Source organism: Oryx dammah, unplaced genomic scaffold (genome assembly GCF_014754425.2).
Source record: "Oryx dammah isolate SB20612 unplaced genomic scaffold, SCBI_Odam_1.1 HiC_scaffold_29, whole genome shotgun sequence".
Classification (NCBI taxonomy): domain Eukaryota; kingdom Metazoa; phylum Chordata; class Mammalia; order Artiodactyla; family Bovidae; genus Oryx; species Oryx dammah.
Genome location: NW_024070213.1, coordinates 17,248,764 through 17,267,416, shown reverse-complemented (window position 1 = coordinate 17,267,416; position 18,653 = coordinate 17,248,764). Strand labels below are relative to the sequence as shown.

Below are 18,653 nucleotides of genomic sequence, written 5' to 3'. Positions count from 1 at the left end.
TAGGCAGAGGAGGCTGGTTGGCTACAGTTCACAGGGTCATAGAGAGTTGAACATGACTGAAGTGACTAAGCAAACATACACACTATTTCCCCCTAAAGATCACGTAACTCCAAAATTTGAATAACAGAGATTCTTGACACCACGTCCAAGGAGGGATTATATTTTTGGGGGGAGAAGAAGCAACATTCTATGATTCCCATTGGAATCTGGCCAGTGTCAATGTTCCCTGACATCATCTCTCATGCAAAGTTGTTCAGTCTTCTCAAAGAGATCACATTGTTTGAAAGTAAGTATCCAGATCTGAAGTCTGAAGCTTAGAACTGCAAATGAAATAGTCTAGGGTAAACCAAGATATCACAGAATCCATTTGTTTTTCAGTTCTGAACGACTGTACCGGGGGGAAGGATTCTAACGACAGAGGATTCATGGCTGCTACCTAAGGCATCTGATAAGGCCCGTTCCTGACTCCACTTCCTTTAATTACCCCCTTTAACTCTTAGGTCAACGGCATCAAAATGTATGTGCTTTGAAAGAAATCTATCCAGCTGCCAGCTCATTCCTGTGACTCTGACCTCGTTTAACTGCTCCGGGTAGAGAGACTAACATTTCCTGTAAATCTTTCTCTGATGCTGTGCAGAACTCTACAGATCAGAATGTTAACTCTGATAGGACCTTGTACCCTCTTCTGTCTCAGACTACTCACTAGAGTGTTTTCAACTTAATATTTCCTGTTTTATTTTCTTCCTATTTTTCAACCTTATTATTCTCTTGCCACTGGTATAAAAAACCAGACCCAGCTGCTGCCCCAGTGCAACGACTCCGTGTCTGAACCAGCAGGGTCGGCAACCTCAGAGGAGAGCGCCCCCTACTGCTCAGGTGTGGGCCCCACAGGATAGAAAACCCTTCTCAACCCCTGGTGTCATCTCCCCATGTCCCATTTCTCTCTGCTCAGACAGCAGACAGATCCGCCTGGTGGACGGAGGAGGTCGCTGCTCTGGGAGAGTGGAGATCCTTGATCAGGGCTCCTGGGGCACCATCTGTGATGATGACTGGGACCTAGATGATGCCCGCGTGGTGTGCAGGCAGCTGGGCTGTGGAGAAGCCCTCAGTGCCATGGCGACTGCTCACTTCGGGGCGGGATCAGGGCCCATCTGGCTGGATGAAGTGAGCTGCAGAGGAGAGGAGTCCCAAGTGTGGAGGTGCCCTACTTTGGGATGGCGGCAACACAACTGCGGTCATGAAGAAGATGCAGGCGTCATCTGCTCAGGTATGGTCAGTTCTTTGTCCACGGGCTGAGAAAATGGAAAGTTCCAAGAAAGCTGGTGTCTGATCAGCAGGGCAATGGGAGAGAGGTGGGCTAGAGAAGACTGAGACGCCTGCCCATCCTCCCTGAGTGCACTGTGGCTATGAGTGATGAGCTGCATATATTTTCCTCTTATAAGTCTCTGCTATTCTTTTCTTCTCGGTGGACTTACCTGACGCTAAAATAGCTTTATTCATTCTTCCAATTAAAATAAATCCTAATATTATTTTTTCATCATTCACTTTTTGAAGAGTGAAACATTTGCTAACTGCCACATACACATTCTCTTTGGACAGAGAGGGTATGCGAAGGAGGGACAAAAATGAGGATATACTTTCTTGGGTGGAATTGTTTCTGTACAATGTGAGAGATTATTTTGCACTAGGCTAGTAGGAGTGGAGGCTACTCTTACTATAGGAGGATATCATTTACATATATAGAGATGATCCCTAAAGGGATATCATTTAACAAATCAGAGATTTTTATGGATTTGTGGCAGATTTCAAGTTCCCTTGCAAATTTAGATGTAAATGTTCATAGTTCTTTGATGGTAGAACTAGAGAACTGTGAATGAAATGCTCCAAGTCATATATTCTTTCACTGTTACTAGAAAAGTCTCTCTCTCCAATTTTTCCTTTAAAATATCTGTATAAATGCAAACTTCGGAGGAATACTTAGCCATGCACTGGCAAGTCAAAGGTGGAGGTAATAAAACATGAATTTGTTTGTTTTATGATAAGAGATTATGTAGTTTATATTTGATGATTTCATAGATATAGACTTGTGTTTGGGGGCTTATTTGGAGCAAGAAGACAAATGTAATTTTTGAAGAAGCTGGAACAGGTTTTATAGTAGCTGGGAGGAAGGGGAATGGCAATGGGAGCTGAGGAAGGCAACTGTGAGGTTCTCTGAGCAGCACTGAAGGTCCAGGTGTGGTGTGGAAGATGCTATGTGTGCCTAAGGACACAAGATGTCTACACAGCAAGAGACCAGACAAGGATATATCTTTGTTATATTTAATATCTTTACTCATTCACATCAGCCTTCTATTTCATAATTTTCTTGGAATTTTCACACATTTATTCTCCCATGTAAATTTTAAAATCAAGTAGAAAATAGAAAAGAAATACTATATCTCAGAAGTCTCTATCCTAATATATCCTAAGACTTTATTGATTATCCAGCACATATTTGAATATTTAACTTTTATCAGGGTATATAAAACAGAATACAAGAAATATTTCTCTCTTTTTCTTTCTAAATTTTTAATCTCGTGGAATTAATATAACAATATCAACAACCTCAGATATGCAGATGACATCACCCTAAATGGCAGAAAGTGAAGAGGAACTCTTGATGAAAGTGAAAGAGGAGAGTGAAAAAGCTGCCTTGAAACTCAGCATTCCAAAAACTAAGATCCTGGCATCCTGTCCCACCACTTCATGGCAAACAGATGGGGAAAAAATGGAAACTGTGACAGACTTTATTTTCTTAGGCTGCAAAATCATTGTGGACAGTGACTGCAGTCATGAATTTAAAAGATGCTTGCTCCTTGGAAGAAAAGCTACGACAAACCTAGACAATATATTAAAAACAGAGACATTACTTTGAGACAAAGGTCCATCTAGTCAAAGCTATGTTTTTTTCAGTAGTTATGTATGGATGTGAGAGTTGGACCATAAAGATGTTTGAACACTGAAAAACTAATGCTATTGAACTGTAGTGTTGGAGAAGACTCTTGAGAGTCCCTTGGACTGCAAGGAGATCAAACCACTCAATCCTAAAGTAAATCAACCCTGAATATTCACTGAGAGGACTGATGCTGAAGCTGAAGCTCCAATACTGTGGCCACCTGATATGAAGAACTGATTCATTGGAAAAGACCCTGATGCTGGGAAAGATTGGAGGCTGGTGGAGAAGGGGACGACAGAAGATGAGATGGTTAGGTGGCATCACTGACTCGATGGACATGAGTTTGAGCAAACTCGGGGAGATAGTGAAGGACAGGGAAGCCTGTCATTCTTCAGTCCATGGGGTAGCAGAGAGTCGGACACAACTGAGTGGCTGAGCAACAACAACAACAACCAGTTAAATAAAAATGGTTTATCTAGAATGTGTAGCCTGTGACCAAACTCCCAGCCAGTATAGATTAGGGGTCCTAACCTGGGCCTCTCTGGGGAGATGGAAATGGATAAATAATAAAAGACAAGCAGATCATCCTGTCTCTCATCATTCATTCTTGTATGAGTGGTCAAGCTATTCCTTCAATTCTTTAATTTCTGCAGTGCCTTTTCTGTTCTCTCCTGCTCTCTATGCTGCTGCTGCTGCTAAGTTGCTTCAGTCGTGTTCGATTCTGTGCGACCCCATAGATGGCAGCCCACTGGGCTCCGCCGCCCCTGGGATTCTCCAGGCAAGAACACTGGAGTGGGTTGCCATTGCCTTCTCTGCCTGCTCTCTATAGTAGATTTTTATTCTGTTACGTTATTCTTTTTGAGGCTTCAAAGTTCACAAACTTCTGCAATCAGAATCCTTCACCAGAACAAATTCCACCATATACATAAATACTTATAAACACACGCAGAAACCAGGAAAATGATTTAAAAAGTTGTTTTTTATGATGTGCAGGTTTTTCCTATTGGATTACTTTTTCTCTGTCCAAAATAGGGTCCCTGAAGGATGAAATCATGCTCACGAGTTTTTTTCTGGTCTCTCTCTCATGCTCCATCCACTCCCCGTTTAACCTGCCACTCACTCCACCTCACTCCCTACAGAAGTTCTTTCCTTTTGGAGTCTCCTTTGAGTCTCATCTATTTGTAGCTCTTAAGCTTGTTTTCTCTTTTCTGCATTGGGAGAAATGGGAAAGGGTAGCAGGGTCATGTGGCAAATGGGAGGAGAACAGGGGATAAAAAGTGTTAAAATATTGTTGAACGAGTCTTTTTTTCCCCAAATCTTTCTATGTTTTATTCCTATTGAGGCTTTTGCAATTTAAATCTCTACAGTATATATTAAAAGACGCTTACTCCTTGGAAGGAAAGTTATGACCAACTTAGATAGCATATTAAAAAGCAGAGATATTACTTTGCCAACAAAGGTCCGTCTAGTCAGTGCTATGGTTTTTCCAGTGGTCATGTATGGATGTGAGAGTTGGACTGTGAAGAAAGCTGAGAGCCAAAGAATTGATGCTTTTGAACTGTGGTGCTGGAGAAGAATCGTGTGAGTCCGTTGGACTGCAAGGGGATTAACAAGTCCATTCTAAAGGAGACCAGTCCTGGGTGTTCATTGGAAAGACTGATGCTTAGGCCGAAACTCCAATACTTTGGCCACCTCATGCAAAGTGTTGACTCATTGGAAAAGACCCTGATGCTGGGAGGGATTGGGGGCAGGAGGAAAAGGGGACGACAGAGGATAAGATGGCTAATGGTATCACTGACTCGGTGTACATGAGTTTGGGTGAACTCTGGGAGCTGGTGATAGACAGGGAGGCCTGGCATGCTGTGATGCATGGGATCACAAAGAGTCGGACACGACTGATTGACTGAACTGAACTGAAAGTACATATGGGTTGTTTGCTGTCCGCTCTCTTCTTCTCATTCTCCTTTTTTGTAGCTTGCTGGCTTCTTATCTGAGAAATCCAAACAGGAAAGGCATATGCAGTTAGCATATAGATAAGGTTAGAAGACATTAAATTATCATTACTCTTTCACATTTGCTGAGAATCTCATGTCAACTAACTCAATAGTCTTGCATAATCCCACTGAGACCTCACTTTCTCCCAGGTGTCTTGATAAATCCTAGGTTTTCAAGAAATATGGCTAGGACCATTCCCTCCCTTTCCTATGACTCTCTGATCTTTTCTCATTTCTAAACTTACCTGGCTGTCTGGGGAGGCCTTACAAATAGCTGTGAAAAGAAGAGAAGTGAAAGCAAAGGAGAAAAGGAAAGATATAAGCATCTGAATGCAGAGTTCCAAAGAATAGCAAGAAGTGATAAGAAAGCCTTCTTCAGTGATCAATGCAAAGAAATAGAGGAAAACAACAGAATGGAAAAGACTAGAGATCTCTTTAAGAAAATTAGAGATACCAAGGGAACATTTCATGCAAAGATGGGCTCGATAAAGGACAGAAATGGTCTGGACCTAACAGAAGCAGAAGATATTAAGAAGAAGTGGCAAGGATACACAGAAGAACTGGACAAAAAAGATCTTCACAACCCAGATAATCACGATGGTGTGATCACTCACCTAGAGCCAGACATCCTGGAATGTGAAGTCAAGTGGGCCTTAGGAAGCATCACTACGAACAAAGCTACTGGAAATGATGGAATTCCAGTAGAGCTATTTCAAACCCTAAAAGATGATGCTGTGAAAGTGCTGCACTCAATATGCCAGCAAATTTGGAAAACTCAGCAGTGGCCACAGGAATGGAAAAGGTCAGTTTTCATTCCAATTCCAAAGAAAGGCAATGCCAAAGAATGTTCAAACTACCGCACAATTGCACTCATCTCACATGCTAGTAAAGTAATTCTCAAAGTTCTCCAAGCCAGGCTTCAGCAATATGTGAACCGTAAACTTCCTGGTGTTCAAGCCTGTTTTTGAAAAGGCAGAGGAACCAGAGATCAAATTGCCAGCATCTGCTGGATAATGGGAAAAGAGAGAGAGTTCCAGAAAAACATCTATTTCTGCTTTACTGACTATGCCAAAGCCTTTGTGTGGATCACAATAAACTGTGGAAAATTCTTCAAGATATGGGAATACCAGACCACCTGACCTGCTTCTTGAGAAACCTGTATGCAGGTCAGGAAACAACAGTTAGAACTGGACATGGAACAACAGAGTGGTTCCAAATAGGAAGAGGAGTACGTCAAGGCTGTATATTGTCACCCTGCTTATTTAACTTATATGCAGAGTACATCATGAGAAACCCTGGACTGGAAGAAACACAAGCTGGAATCAAGATTGCTGGGAGAAATATCAATAACCTCAATATGCAAATGACACCACCCTTATGGCAGAAAGAGAAGAGGAACTGAAAAGGCTCTTGATAAAAGTGAAAGTACAGAGTGAAAATGTTCGCTTAAAGCTCAACATTCAGAAAACGAAGATCATGGCATCTGGTCCCATCACGTCATGGCAAATAGATGGGGAAACAGTGGAAACAGTGTCAGACTTTATTTTGGGGGGCTCCAAAATCACTGCAGATGGTGACTGCTGCCATGAAATTAAAAGGCGCTTACTCCTTGGAAGAAAAGTTATGACCAACCTAGATAGCATATTCAAAAGCAAAGACATTACTTTGCCGACTAAGGTCCATCTAGTCAAGGCTATGGTTTTTCCTGTGGTCATGTATAGATGTGAAAGTTGGACTGTGAAGAAGGCTGAGCACTGAAGAATTGATGCTTTTGAACTGTGGTGTTGGAGAAGACTCTTGAGAGTCCACTGGACTGCAAGGAGATCCAACCAGTCCATTCTGAATGAAATCAGCCTTGGTATTTCTTTGGAAGGAATGATGCTAAAGCTGAAACTCCAGTACTTTGGCCACCTCATGCGAAGAGTTGACTCATTGGAAAAACTCTGATGCTGGGAGGGATTAGGGGCAGGAGGAGAAGGGGACGGCAGAGGATGAGATGGCTGGATGGCATCACTGACTTGATGGATGCAAGTTTGAGTGAACTCCAGGAGTTGGTGATGTACAGGGAGGCCTGGCGTGCTACAATTCATGAGGTCGCAAATAGTCGGACACTACTGAATGACTGAACCCAACTGAAGTGAACTGAACTGAAACGTACCTGTGGACAACTTCTTTCACAATTAGATTATAATACCTGCACTCAGATCCAGCCCGTGTGATTTTCCCTGTCCTCAGTGACTTGAATATTGGCTCTGAGAGAAAACTGGCCAGAATTTTAGCCCCAGAAATCTCAGGATGGTCCTCTAAACTTCTCTGGCTCTGAGGCCTCTAACCTCTTGAATACCATGGACCTTTTTCACTCTCAGTTCAGCTCTGTACCCACGTTTGAATGTTTACCAAGGTGCAGTTTCTTTGGGCACTGTAGTTTCCAGGCCCCCAGATAGGAATTAACATTTGTAATCAAAATATATATTCTCAGGATTCAGCCATTCCAAACTGATCCTTCAAGCCTTCTGGATATCTCTTCCGAAACTTGCTCATGAAAATGCAGTTTGACAATGACAGTCAAATTTGCTCTTCTTATCCCCTCTTATTCCTCTGTTGGAAAAAAAGCTTTCACATCATTTCCTGTGAGATGTTGTCTGCAATTGTCAAGCCAGGTTCATGAACACTCACTGGGTTTGTTGTTCTTTGTTTCTCAGGATTTGTGCATCTGGTTGGAGGGGATGGACCCTGCTCAGGGCGGGTAGAAGTACATTCTGGAGAAGCCTGGACCCCAGTGTCTGATGGGAACTTCACACTCCCCACTGCCCAGGTCATCTGTTCAGAGCTGGGGTGTGGCAAGGCTGTGTCTGTCCTGGGACACATGCCGTTCAGAGAGTCCGATGGCCGGGTCTGGGCTGAAGAGTTCAGGTGTGAGGGGGAGGAGCCTAATCTCTGGTCATGCCCCAGAGTGCCCTGTCCAGGGGGCACGTGTCACCACAGTGGAGCTGCTCAGGTTGTCTGTTCAGGTGAGATGCATATCAGGACTTAACCTCCGTGTACAATCAGTTCAAGCTAAAAAAAAATCAGATTTTGCTGAAATCCTGTCTTTTTCTATCAGTGTACACAGATGTCCGGCTCATGATGAATGGCACCTCTCAGTGTGAGGGGCAGGTGGAGATGAACATTTCTGGACAATGGAGAGCTCTGTGTGCCTCCCACTGGAGTCTGGCCAATGCCAATGTTGTCTGTCATCAGCTCGGCTGTGGTGTCGCCATCTCCACCCCAAATGGAGCAGAAGGCAGTGATCAACTCTGGAAAGCCCGATTTCACTGCTCAGGGACTGAGTCCTTCCTGTGGAAATGCCCTGTGACTGCCCTGGGTGTTCCTGACTGTTCCCGTGGCAACACGGCCTCTGTGATCTGCTCAGGTAAGACAGGGAAGGGCTACTGTACTTAGCATGCTCCTGGGGTGAAATGTCCCCAGAGCAGAGAGTAAGGGAAAACAGGCTTTAAAAGGAAGATATTCTGTAGTGAAATTATTGAACTCAGGTTTTCTCTCCTTATTACTCAAGAATCCAACACTGAGAGACAAGCGTGGGGTAAATTTAAAGAGAGCATTACTGAGAAAACCAGCAGTTCTGAGGAGACAGAGGACTAATGTACCAAAAAACCAGCTCCCCCTTGCTGATCAGGGACAAGTGTTTTTAAACGGGAATTTCTGGAGTGCACAGGTGGAGGTAGGGGACAGGTTACCTGCAGAATAGCACAGCTAGCTCCAACAATCATCTTGGAATAGGTCTGATCAATGTCACCTTTATTGTTTGAAATGCAGTTAACCACCAGTTCTATGCTGGTCTGTTCCCATTTCCTTGAGGCCGATTCTTGGAATTGTGTAAGGTGAAGATTATGGGCTTCCCTGTTGGCGCAGATGGTAAAGAACCTGCCTGCATTGCAAGAGACTCAGGCTTGATCCTGGTTGGGAAGATCACTTGGAGAAGGAAATGGCACCCCACTAGTCTGGTCATCTTGTAATTTACTTCCACCACCTGGTTGGGATTTCAGCATCTGCAAAACAGCTCAAAGGATATGGCTCAGAATGTTAGCTATAGCCATGAGGAGGAACTAAAAATCCTTGACTTTGTTTAGGGTTAAACTATTATTATTTTGTCCTATTTGACTGTGTTTCCTTTGTTTCTGAAATTTTTTCATTTCTGTGATTAAATTTATTCTTTGGCTAAGGCTTTTCTACAGACAGAAGCAGGTGGAGGACATGAGGGTGGTCTGTCCTGAGAAGGGTCTGTAAGGTCCTGCTCCATAGCATTCTCATTGTTCACTCATTTTTTCCAGGGGAAAGAAGTGCTAAGAAATGTTAAGAAGTGCTATGTCAGGGAAAGAAATGCTTGGATGACTAATATTTTTATGAAACATTATTATTTAAGGGTAATAATAGAGAACAAAGTACAAACAATAAGTGTATACCTAAGTCATATTCCCCAACCCAGATCTACAAAGAGAACATTCACAGCAGCACAGAATCACTGTTGCCTCCCAATAGCCACGTCCTCCTCTCCAGGGAAGCCTGCTTACCTGAGACTTGTACTGCCATAGAATATTTTCTCAGTTTTTGAACTTTATGTATAACCATACAGAATGTTTTCTTTCATGTCTAATTTTTTTGATTTCAAATTGTGTTTGAAATTCACTCCTGATGTTGTTTATGGCAACAGTGTATTCATTTTTATTACTATAGAGTATTCCTTTGAATGATCACATGACCCTGCATTGATCCATTCAACTTGTGGCAGAGATTTGAGTTTGTTGCCAGGTTTTGACTATTACAAACACAATGGTGCAAATTACCATGATGATGACTTTTGGAACAAATATATATTACGTTTTTTGTGTGTTTAATTCTGTCTTATATTTTTATTTTCTTAATGGTATGGTGTACTTCAATGAGCCAAGTTACTAACCTTAAGTTAATTCATTCACCTTTTTTACTGTACATGTGTGCTCCTTCAGTCAGTCAGTTCAGTTCAGTCACTCAGTCATGTCCAACTCTTTGCAAGCCCATGGATTGCAGCACATCAAGTTTCCCTGTCTTTCATCATCTCCCGCAGCTTGCTCAAGCTCATATCCATTGAGTTGGTGATATCACCCAATCATGTCATCCTCTGTCATCTCCTTCTCCTCCTGCCTTCCGTATTTTTCAGCTTCAGGGTCTTTTCCAGTATGTCAGTTCTTCCCATCATGTGGCCATAATATTAGAGCTTCAACTTCAGCATCAGTCCTTCCAATGAATATTCAGGACTGATTTCCTTTAGGATTGACTGGTTTAATATCGCTGAAGTCCAAGGGACTCTCAAAAGTCTTCTCCAACACCACAGTTCACAAGCATCAATTCTTCAGTGCTCAGCTTTCTCTATGGTCCAACTCTCACATCCATACATAACTACTGGAAAAACTATAGCTTTCTTGGGCCTTTGTCAGCAAAGTAACGTCTCTGCTTTTTAACATGCTATCTAGGTTTGTCACAGCTTTTCCCCCAAGGAGCAAGCATCTTTTAATTTCATGGCTGCTGTCACCATTTGCAGTGATTTTGGAGTCCAAGAAAATAAAGTCTGTCACTGTTTTCATTGTTTCCCCATCTATTTGCCATGAAGTGATGGGACCAGATGCCATGATTTTCCTTTTCTGAATGTTGAGTTTTAAGCCAACGTTTTCACTCACCTCTTTCACCTTCATCAAGAGGCTCTTTAGTTCCTCTTCACTTTCTGCCATAAGGGTGGTGTCATCTGCATATCTGAGGTTTTTGATATGTCTCCCAGCAATCTTGACTCCAGCTTGTGCTTCATCCATCCCGGCATTTCGCCTGATGTGCTCTGCATAGAAGTTAAATAATCAGGGTGACAATATACAGGCTTGACATACTCCTGTCTCAGTTTTGAACCAGTCCATTGTTCCAGTCCATAGAACTCCTTAAATCCTTCTAGAAACAACTTTGTCTACTCCAAAATCACAAAAATGTTCTCTGAGAGTATCTCACAGAAGTGTAATTACTTTTATTTTGCATATGATTATACACTGCTTCCAGGACTGATAACTGTGTAGCATAAGGGTCAAGTGTCATGTTTTCATATGGGCATCCAGTTGACTCAGAATCTTTTTCTGGAAGACTATTCCCTACTGCAGTGCCACCTTTGTGATAAACGAAAGGACACATATGTCTGGGTACTTCTTTCAGACTCTCTATTCTGTTCCACTGTGTCATTTGTCTATCCTTGCACCTGTACCACATTTTCTTAATTATTGTAACTTTATAGTAAAACTTGAACCTTCCCTGGTGGCTCAGATGGTAAAGAATCTGTCTGCAAGGCGGGAGACCTGGGTTTGATCCCTGGTTTGGGAAGATCCCTTGGAGAAGTGCATGGCAACCCACTCCAGTATTCTTGCCTGAAGTGTCCCCATGGAGCAAGGAGCTTGGTGGGCTATAGTCCATTGGATCACAAAGAACTGGACATGACTGAGTGACTAAGCACACATAGTAAGTCTGGGTAACATTAATTTAAAGAAGTTATGTTGTTGCTGGTTTTCCTAACTGCCTTGGTCATTCTTGGTTTTTGTATTTTGTATACATTTTTGAGCTGAAGCTCCAATACTTTGCCACCTGATGTGAAGAGCTGACTCATTAGAAAAGACTCTGATGCTTGGAAAGATTGAAGGCAGGAGGAGGAGGGGACAACAGAAGATGAGATAGTTGGATGGCATCACTGCCTCAATGGACATGAGTTTGGGTAAACTCTGGGAATTGGTGATGGATAGGGAAGCCTGGCGTGCTGCAGTCCATGGGGTTGCAAAGAGTCAAACATGACTGAGTGACTGAACAACAACAGAAATTTTGAATCATCTTCTCATGTTTCACACACACACAAAAGCATCAGGGAATTTTATTGAGGTTAGCTTTAATCTGTATATAAATTTGAGAATGATTTATTTTGACAACATTGAGTTTCCCAATTCATTGGCAAAATATATCCCTTCATTCAGTTAGGTCTTGAATTTTCTCAGGTGTTTTGCACATCTTTACCTAGGTTTTCTCCTAGGCATTTTATGGGTTTGACGTTACTAGTATTTCCTTTAGTGAAGGTTTTCTAGGAATGAATTCTCTCTGAACTTTATCTGGATTCCCCAGATGTTAGGTTAGTATTTTGCTTTCATCCTTCTTTCTCTCTTTCTTTTCTCTCCCTCTCTCTCTCACTCTAGTTTTCTCTCTCTTTCTCTGGCTTGCTCTAGCTTTCCCTCTCTCTCCTCCTTTGTCCCTCTCCTGCCCCATTTTCCCCCTGAGTATGTAAAGTCTTTCTGGATTAAGTTGCAGACAGGATGCTCCTTTATCCTTCCCCCTTCCCAACAACAAAAAAAAATACTTCAGGGAATTTCCTTACATAACCACAGTTCAATCAAACCTTTAGAGATGTCAGCCCCAGATAACATCTAAGTACAAGCACTTGAGAGACCCCAAAGTTAGAACTGCCAAGTTGAGTCTTTTCCAAATTACTGACCAGGAAATTATGCTCAAAAGAAAAAAAAAATTCCTTCAACTGCTAAATTTGGGGGGAAACTTTGTTATACAGTATTGTTAACCAGGCACTTACCATGGAACCAGCTTTTCTATATAGAGGAATATCTATCCTCTCATCTTCCATTTTACTATTTCTACTTTATATTAAACTAATGTGCTGATAGACTCATTCTCTAGTTCTTAATTTCAGCTTTTCAGCTGTAGAATTTTCATTTGTTTTTGTTATCATTTTCTGCCAAGACACACATCTTATTAATTAATTATTTGAGGACTTTAATCATGGCTGTTTAAATTCTCTGTCAGACTATAAAACTCTTAGAGGAAAACATAGGCAGAAGATTCTTTGACATAAATTGCAACAAGATCTTTTTTGACCAACCTTCTAGAGTAAAGAAAATAAAAACAAAAATAAACAAATAGGACCTGATTAAACTTAAAAGGTTTTGCATAGCAAAGGAAACCATAAACAGAACAAAAAGACAACTGTCAGAATGGGAGAAAATACTTGCAACTAAAACGAAACAACTAACTAGCGACTAATCGTCAAAATGCACAAACAACTCGATATCAACAAACCAAACAACCCAATTGAAAAATGGGAAAAAGATAGACATTTCTCCAGACATACAGATGGCTAACAAATATATGAAAAGATGTTCAACATCACTAATTACTAGAGATATGCAAAACTGCAGTCAGGTATTACTTCACACCAGTCAGAATGTCTATCATTAAAAAATCTGGAAACAATAAATGCTGGAGAGAATGTGCAGAAAAGGGAATCCTGCTACATATGGGTATGTAAATTGGCACAGCTACTATGGAGATCAGTATGGAGGTTCCTCAAAAAACTAAAAATAGAACTGTCATATGACTCAGCAATCCCACGCCTGGGCACATACCTGGAGAGAACCATCATTCAAAAAGACACACTCATCCTAATGTTCACTGCAGCATTATTTACAACAGCCAGGACACGGAAGCAACCTAAATGTCCCTCACAGGAGGAATGGATAGAGAAGATGTTGTACGTATATAAAATGGAATATTACTCATCCATAAAAGAATAAAGTTGTGAAATTTGCAGAGACATGGATAGAGCTAGAGATTGTTATGTTCGGTTTAGTTCAGTTCAGTCGCTCAGTCATGTCCGACTCTTTTCAACCCCGCTGACTGTAGCACAAGAGGTCTCCCTGTCCATCAGCAACTCCTGGAGATTACTCAAACTCATGTTTACTGAGTTGGTGATGACATCTAACCATTTCATCCTCCGTCATCCCCTTCTCCTCTCGCCTGCAATCTTTCCAGCATCAGGGTCTTTTCAAATGAGTCAGTTCTTCACATCAGGTGGCCAAAGTACTGGAGCTTCAGCTTCAACGTCAGTCCTTCCAATGAACACCCAGGACTGATCTCCTTTAGGATGGACTGGTTGGATCTCCTTGCAGTCCAAGGGACTCTCAAGAGTCTTGTCCAACACCACAATTCAAAAGCATCAATTCTTTGGTGCTCAGCTTTCTTTATAGTCCAACTCTCACATTCATACATGACTACTGGAAAAACCATAGCCTTGACTAGATAGACCTTTGTTGGCAAAGTAAAGTCTATGCTTTTTAGTATGCTGTCTAGGTTGGTCATAACTTTTCCTTCAAGGAGTAAGCGTCTTTTAATTTCATGGCTGCAGTCACCATCTACAGCGATTTTGGAGCTCATAAAAATAAAATCAGCCGTTTCCACTGTTTCCCCACCTATTTGCCATGAAGTGATAGAACTGGATACCATGATCTTTGTTTTCTGAATGTTGAGCTTTAAGCCAACTTTTTCAGTCTCGTCTTTCACTTTCACCAAGAGGCTCTTTAATTCTTCACTTTCTGCCATAAGGGTGGTGTCATCTCCATATCTGAGGTTATTGATATTTCTCCCAGCAGTCTTGATTCCAGCCTGTGCTTCATCCAGCCCGGTGTTTCTCATAATGTGCTCTGCATATAAGTTAAACAAGCAGGGTAGCAATATACAGCCTTGAAGTACTCCTTTTCCTGTTTGGAACCAGTCTGTTGTTCCATGTCCAGTTCTAACTGTTGCTTCCTGACCTGCATACAGATTTCTCAAGAGGCTGGTCAGGTGGTCTGGTATTCCCATCTCTTTTAGAATTTTCCACAGTTTATTGTAATGCACACAGTCAAAGGCTTTGGCATAGGCAATAAAGCAGAAATAGATGTTTTTCTGGAACTCTCTTGCTTTTTTGATGATCCAGCGGATGTTGGCAATTTGATCTCTGGTTCCTCTGCGTTTTCTAAAATCAGCTTGAACATCTGGAAGTTCACAGTTCATGTGTTGCTGAAGCCTGCCTTGGAGAATTTTGAGCATTACTTTGCTAGAGAGATGAGTGCAATTGTGAGGTAGTTTGAGCATTCTTGGGGATTGTCTTTCTTTGGGATTGGAATGAAAACTGACCTTTTCCAGTCCTGTGGCCGCTGCTGAGTTTTCCAAATTTGCTGGCATATGGCGTGCAGCACTTCACAGCATCATCTTTTAGGATTTGAAATAGGATTGTTTTATGTAGAATGAAGTAAATCAGAAAGAGAAAAACAAATACTGTATAACATCACTTATATGTAGAATCTAGAAAAATGGTAGAGAAGAACTTACTGCAAAGCAGAAATAGAGACACCAACATGGAGAACATCATATGGATACTAAGAGGGGAAATGAAGAGTGGGATGAATTGGGACATTGAGATTGACGTATATACACTATTGATGTGCTGTGCTGTGAACTTAGTTGCTGAGTTGTATCCGACTCTTTGCAACCCCATGGTCTGTAGCCCACGGGGATTCTTCAGGAAAGAACTGTGAAGTGTGTTGCCATACCCTCCTCCAGGGGATCTTCCCAACCCAAGGATCAAACCCAGGTCTCTTGCTTCCAGGCAGATTCTTTACTGCCTTAGCCACCAGAATCAGAAGTCCTACACTATTGATAGATATTGCCTGGAGAATCCTGTAGACATGGAGCCTGATGGGCTACAATCCATAGTGTCACAGAGTCAGACACGACTGAAGTGACTTAGCATGCACACACACATAAACTTTGCCAACAAAGATTCATCTAGTCAAGGCTATGGTTTTTCCTGAGGTCATGTATGGATGTGAGAATTGGACTATAAAGAAAGCTGAGCGCCAAAGAAATGATGCTTTTGAACTGTGGTGCTGGAGAAGACTCTTGAGAGTCCCTTGGACTGCAAAGAAATCCAACCAGTCCATCCTAAAAGAAATCAGTCCTGGGTGTTCATTGGAAGGACTGATGCTGAGGCTGAAACTCCAGTACTTTGGCCACCTGATGCAAAGAGCTGACTCATTGGAAAAGACATTGATGCTGGGAAAGATTGAGGGCAGGAGGGGAAGGGGACGACAGAGGATGAGATGGTTGGATGGCATCATCGATCGATGGAAATGGGTTTGGGTGGACTCTGGGAGTTGGTGATGGACAAGGAGGCCTGGCGTGCTGTGGTTCATGGGGTCACAAAGAGTCGGACACAACTGAGCAACTGAACTGAACACATAAAATAGATAAATGATAACCTATTGTATAGCACAGGGAACCCTATTCAGTGCTCTGTGGTGACCTAAATAGGAAGTAAATCCAAAAAAGTGGGGGATATATATATATGTGTGTGTGTGTGTGAGTGTGTGTGTCTTTGCTGTTTGGTTGCTGAGTTGTGTCTGACTCTTTTGTGACCCAATGGACTGTAGCCTGTGACACTCCTTTCTCCATAGGATTTCCCAGGCAAGAACACTGGAGTGGGTTGCCATTTCTTTCCCCAGAGGATCTTCCCAACCAGGGATGGAACCCCAGTCTCCTATTTGGCAGGCAGATTTTTTTTTACCACTGAGTCACCTAGGAAACCCTTACATGTATAAGTAATGTATTAAATTTGCTGTACAGCAGAAGCTAACACAATGTTCTAAAGCAATTATGCTAAAATAAAAATTAATAAAAATAAACAAAATAAACTCTCTGTCAGATAACTCTAAGAGCCAAATACTTTGGGAAATGTTTTTAATGTTTCTTTTTCCTTTTGTTTTCCATGAGATCTCTTTTATATAAGTGTTTTTAAAATCACAAACATTGTAGATAAAAAATTGTACAAATCCTTCAGAAAGGATTTTGTTTTGCTTCTTCTATTTAGGGGTAGATTAAGGATAGAGCAACTTATTTAACTCATTCTTAGGGCAAAGCTTGGCTTTAAACAGGAATCGTGGCATTGTCAGGACCAGGGCTGTTCATAGAGAAAGGGAACACTAAGATTATGGTAACGTTACCAGTACGTTACAGCTTTCATCTCAGCTCCATCACTAGGTCGTTATTATTATTTTTTTATTTTGAACTTTTTACTTTGTATTGGGTTTGGCGATTAACAATGTTGTTACAGTTTCAGGTGAACAGGCAGGGACTCAGCCATACATATACATGTATCGATTTCCCCCCAAACTCCCCTCCCCTCCTAAAAATTATTTTGCTTAACTGAGTTTCCTGTTCTTCAACCCTCCCCACCCTCTAATCATCGCTCTTTTTTCAGGAAACCACACCCAGGTGCTGCCCCAGTGCAATGACTCTGTGTCTGAACAAGTAGGGTCTGCAGCCTCGGAGGAGAGCGCCCCCTACTGCTCAGGTGAGAGTCCCACAGGACAGAAGACCCTTTTCATTCCCCAGGTCGACGCCCCATTGTCCCATTTCTCTCTCCTCAGACAGCAGACAGCTCCGCCTGGTGGACGGGGGCGGTCCCTGCGCCGGGAGAGTGGAGATCCTTGACCAGGGTTCCTGGGGCACCATCTGTGATGACGGCTGGGACCTGGAAGATGCCCGCGTGGTGTGCAGGCAGCTGGGCTGTGGAGATGCCCTCAATGCCACGGGGTCTGCTCACTTCGGGGCGGGATCAGGGCCCATCTGGCTGGACGACCTGAACTGCATAGGATATGAGTCTCACGTGTGGAGGTGCCCTTCCCGGGGCTGGGGGCGGCACGACTGCAGACACAAGGAGGACGCGGGGGTCATCTGCTCAGGTCTGTACTACACACTGTCCACAGGCTGGGGGAGGGGTGGGCCCAGGAGGACGGGGGTCTGAGCCCTGAGGGAGAGATGCTGAAAGGACCAGAGAAGAGGCTTCCTCCTATGGAGCTTGTCTTTCCAGCAGACTTGAAGACGAGGTGCTTTCACTGCCTCCTGCAGCAGCTGAGATTCTGGTCCTTTCTCCTCAGTAGTGATTCCTGGCAGAACCTTTTCTCAGTATTCCTTGAAATCGGGGCTCACTCTTCTGGTACACATGGTAGAGAAGTCTTAACGCCAAGGTGCTAGTTTTTTTTTTTGTTGTTTGTTTGTTTTGTAACAAATTACCACATAGTTAATTGTTTAAAACAACACACTTACTTCCTTACACTTCTGTAGCTTAGATGTCCAGCAGGAATCTCACTGAATGGGGATCCAGGTTTCAGTAGGGTCACATCACCTCTGAGCCTCTGGGAAAGAATCTGTTTCTTGTCTTTTCAAGCTTCTTAAAACTGCCTGCCTGCCTTCATTCATAACCCCCTTCTGTTCATCATCAGACCAGCAACACTCCACCTCTCTAACTGTTATCCATATTCACAACCCTCTAACCAGAACGAGGAAAAATGTTCCACTCTAAAGGATAGTGAGTCTAAGACTGTGACTAGACTGTGCTCAGGTGGTTAATCCATCATATTTCAGGGTAATCGCAGTCCTTACCTTAATCACATCTGTGAAGTCCCCTTTACCAGATAAGGAAACAGTCACAGGTCCATTATTCTATCTGCCTCTGCACTGTCCACATCACATCCCTTTCATACACTCTTTTAGATGTTTGGTCAGGAAGCAGGAGTCAGCTTCCACTCTCTGCAGGTGTCCAGGTTGGTCTTCCTCAGTTCATATCCACTACATCACGGTGGTAGAAATATTTAGAAAGACAGACACAGATGGACAAAGTCAGATAAAAAGGAGACAAGTTTCCCTCTGGTCACCTAGTGGATTTGCTTCCTCAGCTGGGTCAGAGATTAGTGCTCACAATTTTGGGGAGAGAGGAAGACCCAGAGTAATGAGTGGGGCGCTCACTGTGTCCTGTCTCCTCCCTTTCAATCTCAGAGTTCCTGGCC

At 42.6% G+C, this 18,653-nt stretch overlaps 1 protein-coding gene across 1 annotated transcript in view; it reads left to right on the top strand.

Moving 5' to 3' along the window:
• Positions 1 to 18,653, top strand: part of LOC120857968 (deleted in malignant brain tumors 1 protein-like) — a 239,264-nt gene that overhangs the window by 47,366 nt on the left and 173,245 nt on the right. Inside the window, 5 exon segments of the mRNA XM_040233889.1 lie at positions 892 to 1,267; positions 7,632 to 7,940; positions 8,033 to 8,341; positions 17,066 to 17,158; positions 17,235 to 17,549. Of these exon segments, the coding sequence (XP_040089823.1) occupies positions 892 to 1,267; positions 7,632 to 7,940; positions 8,033 to 8,341; positions 17,066 to 17,158; positions 17,235 to 17,549 (1,402 nt within the window).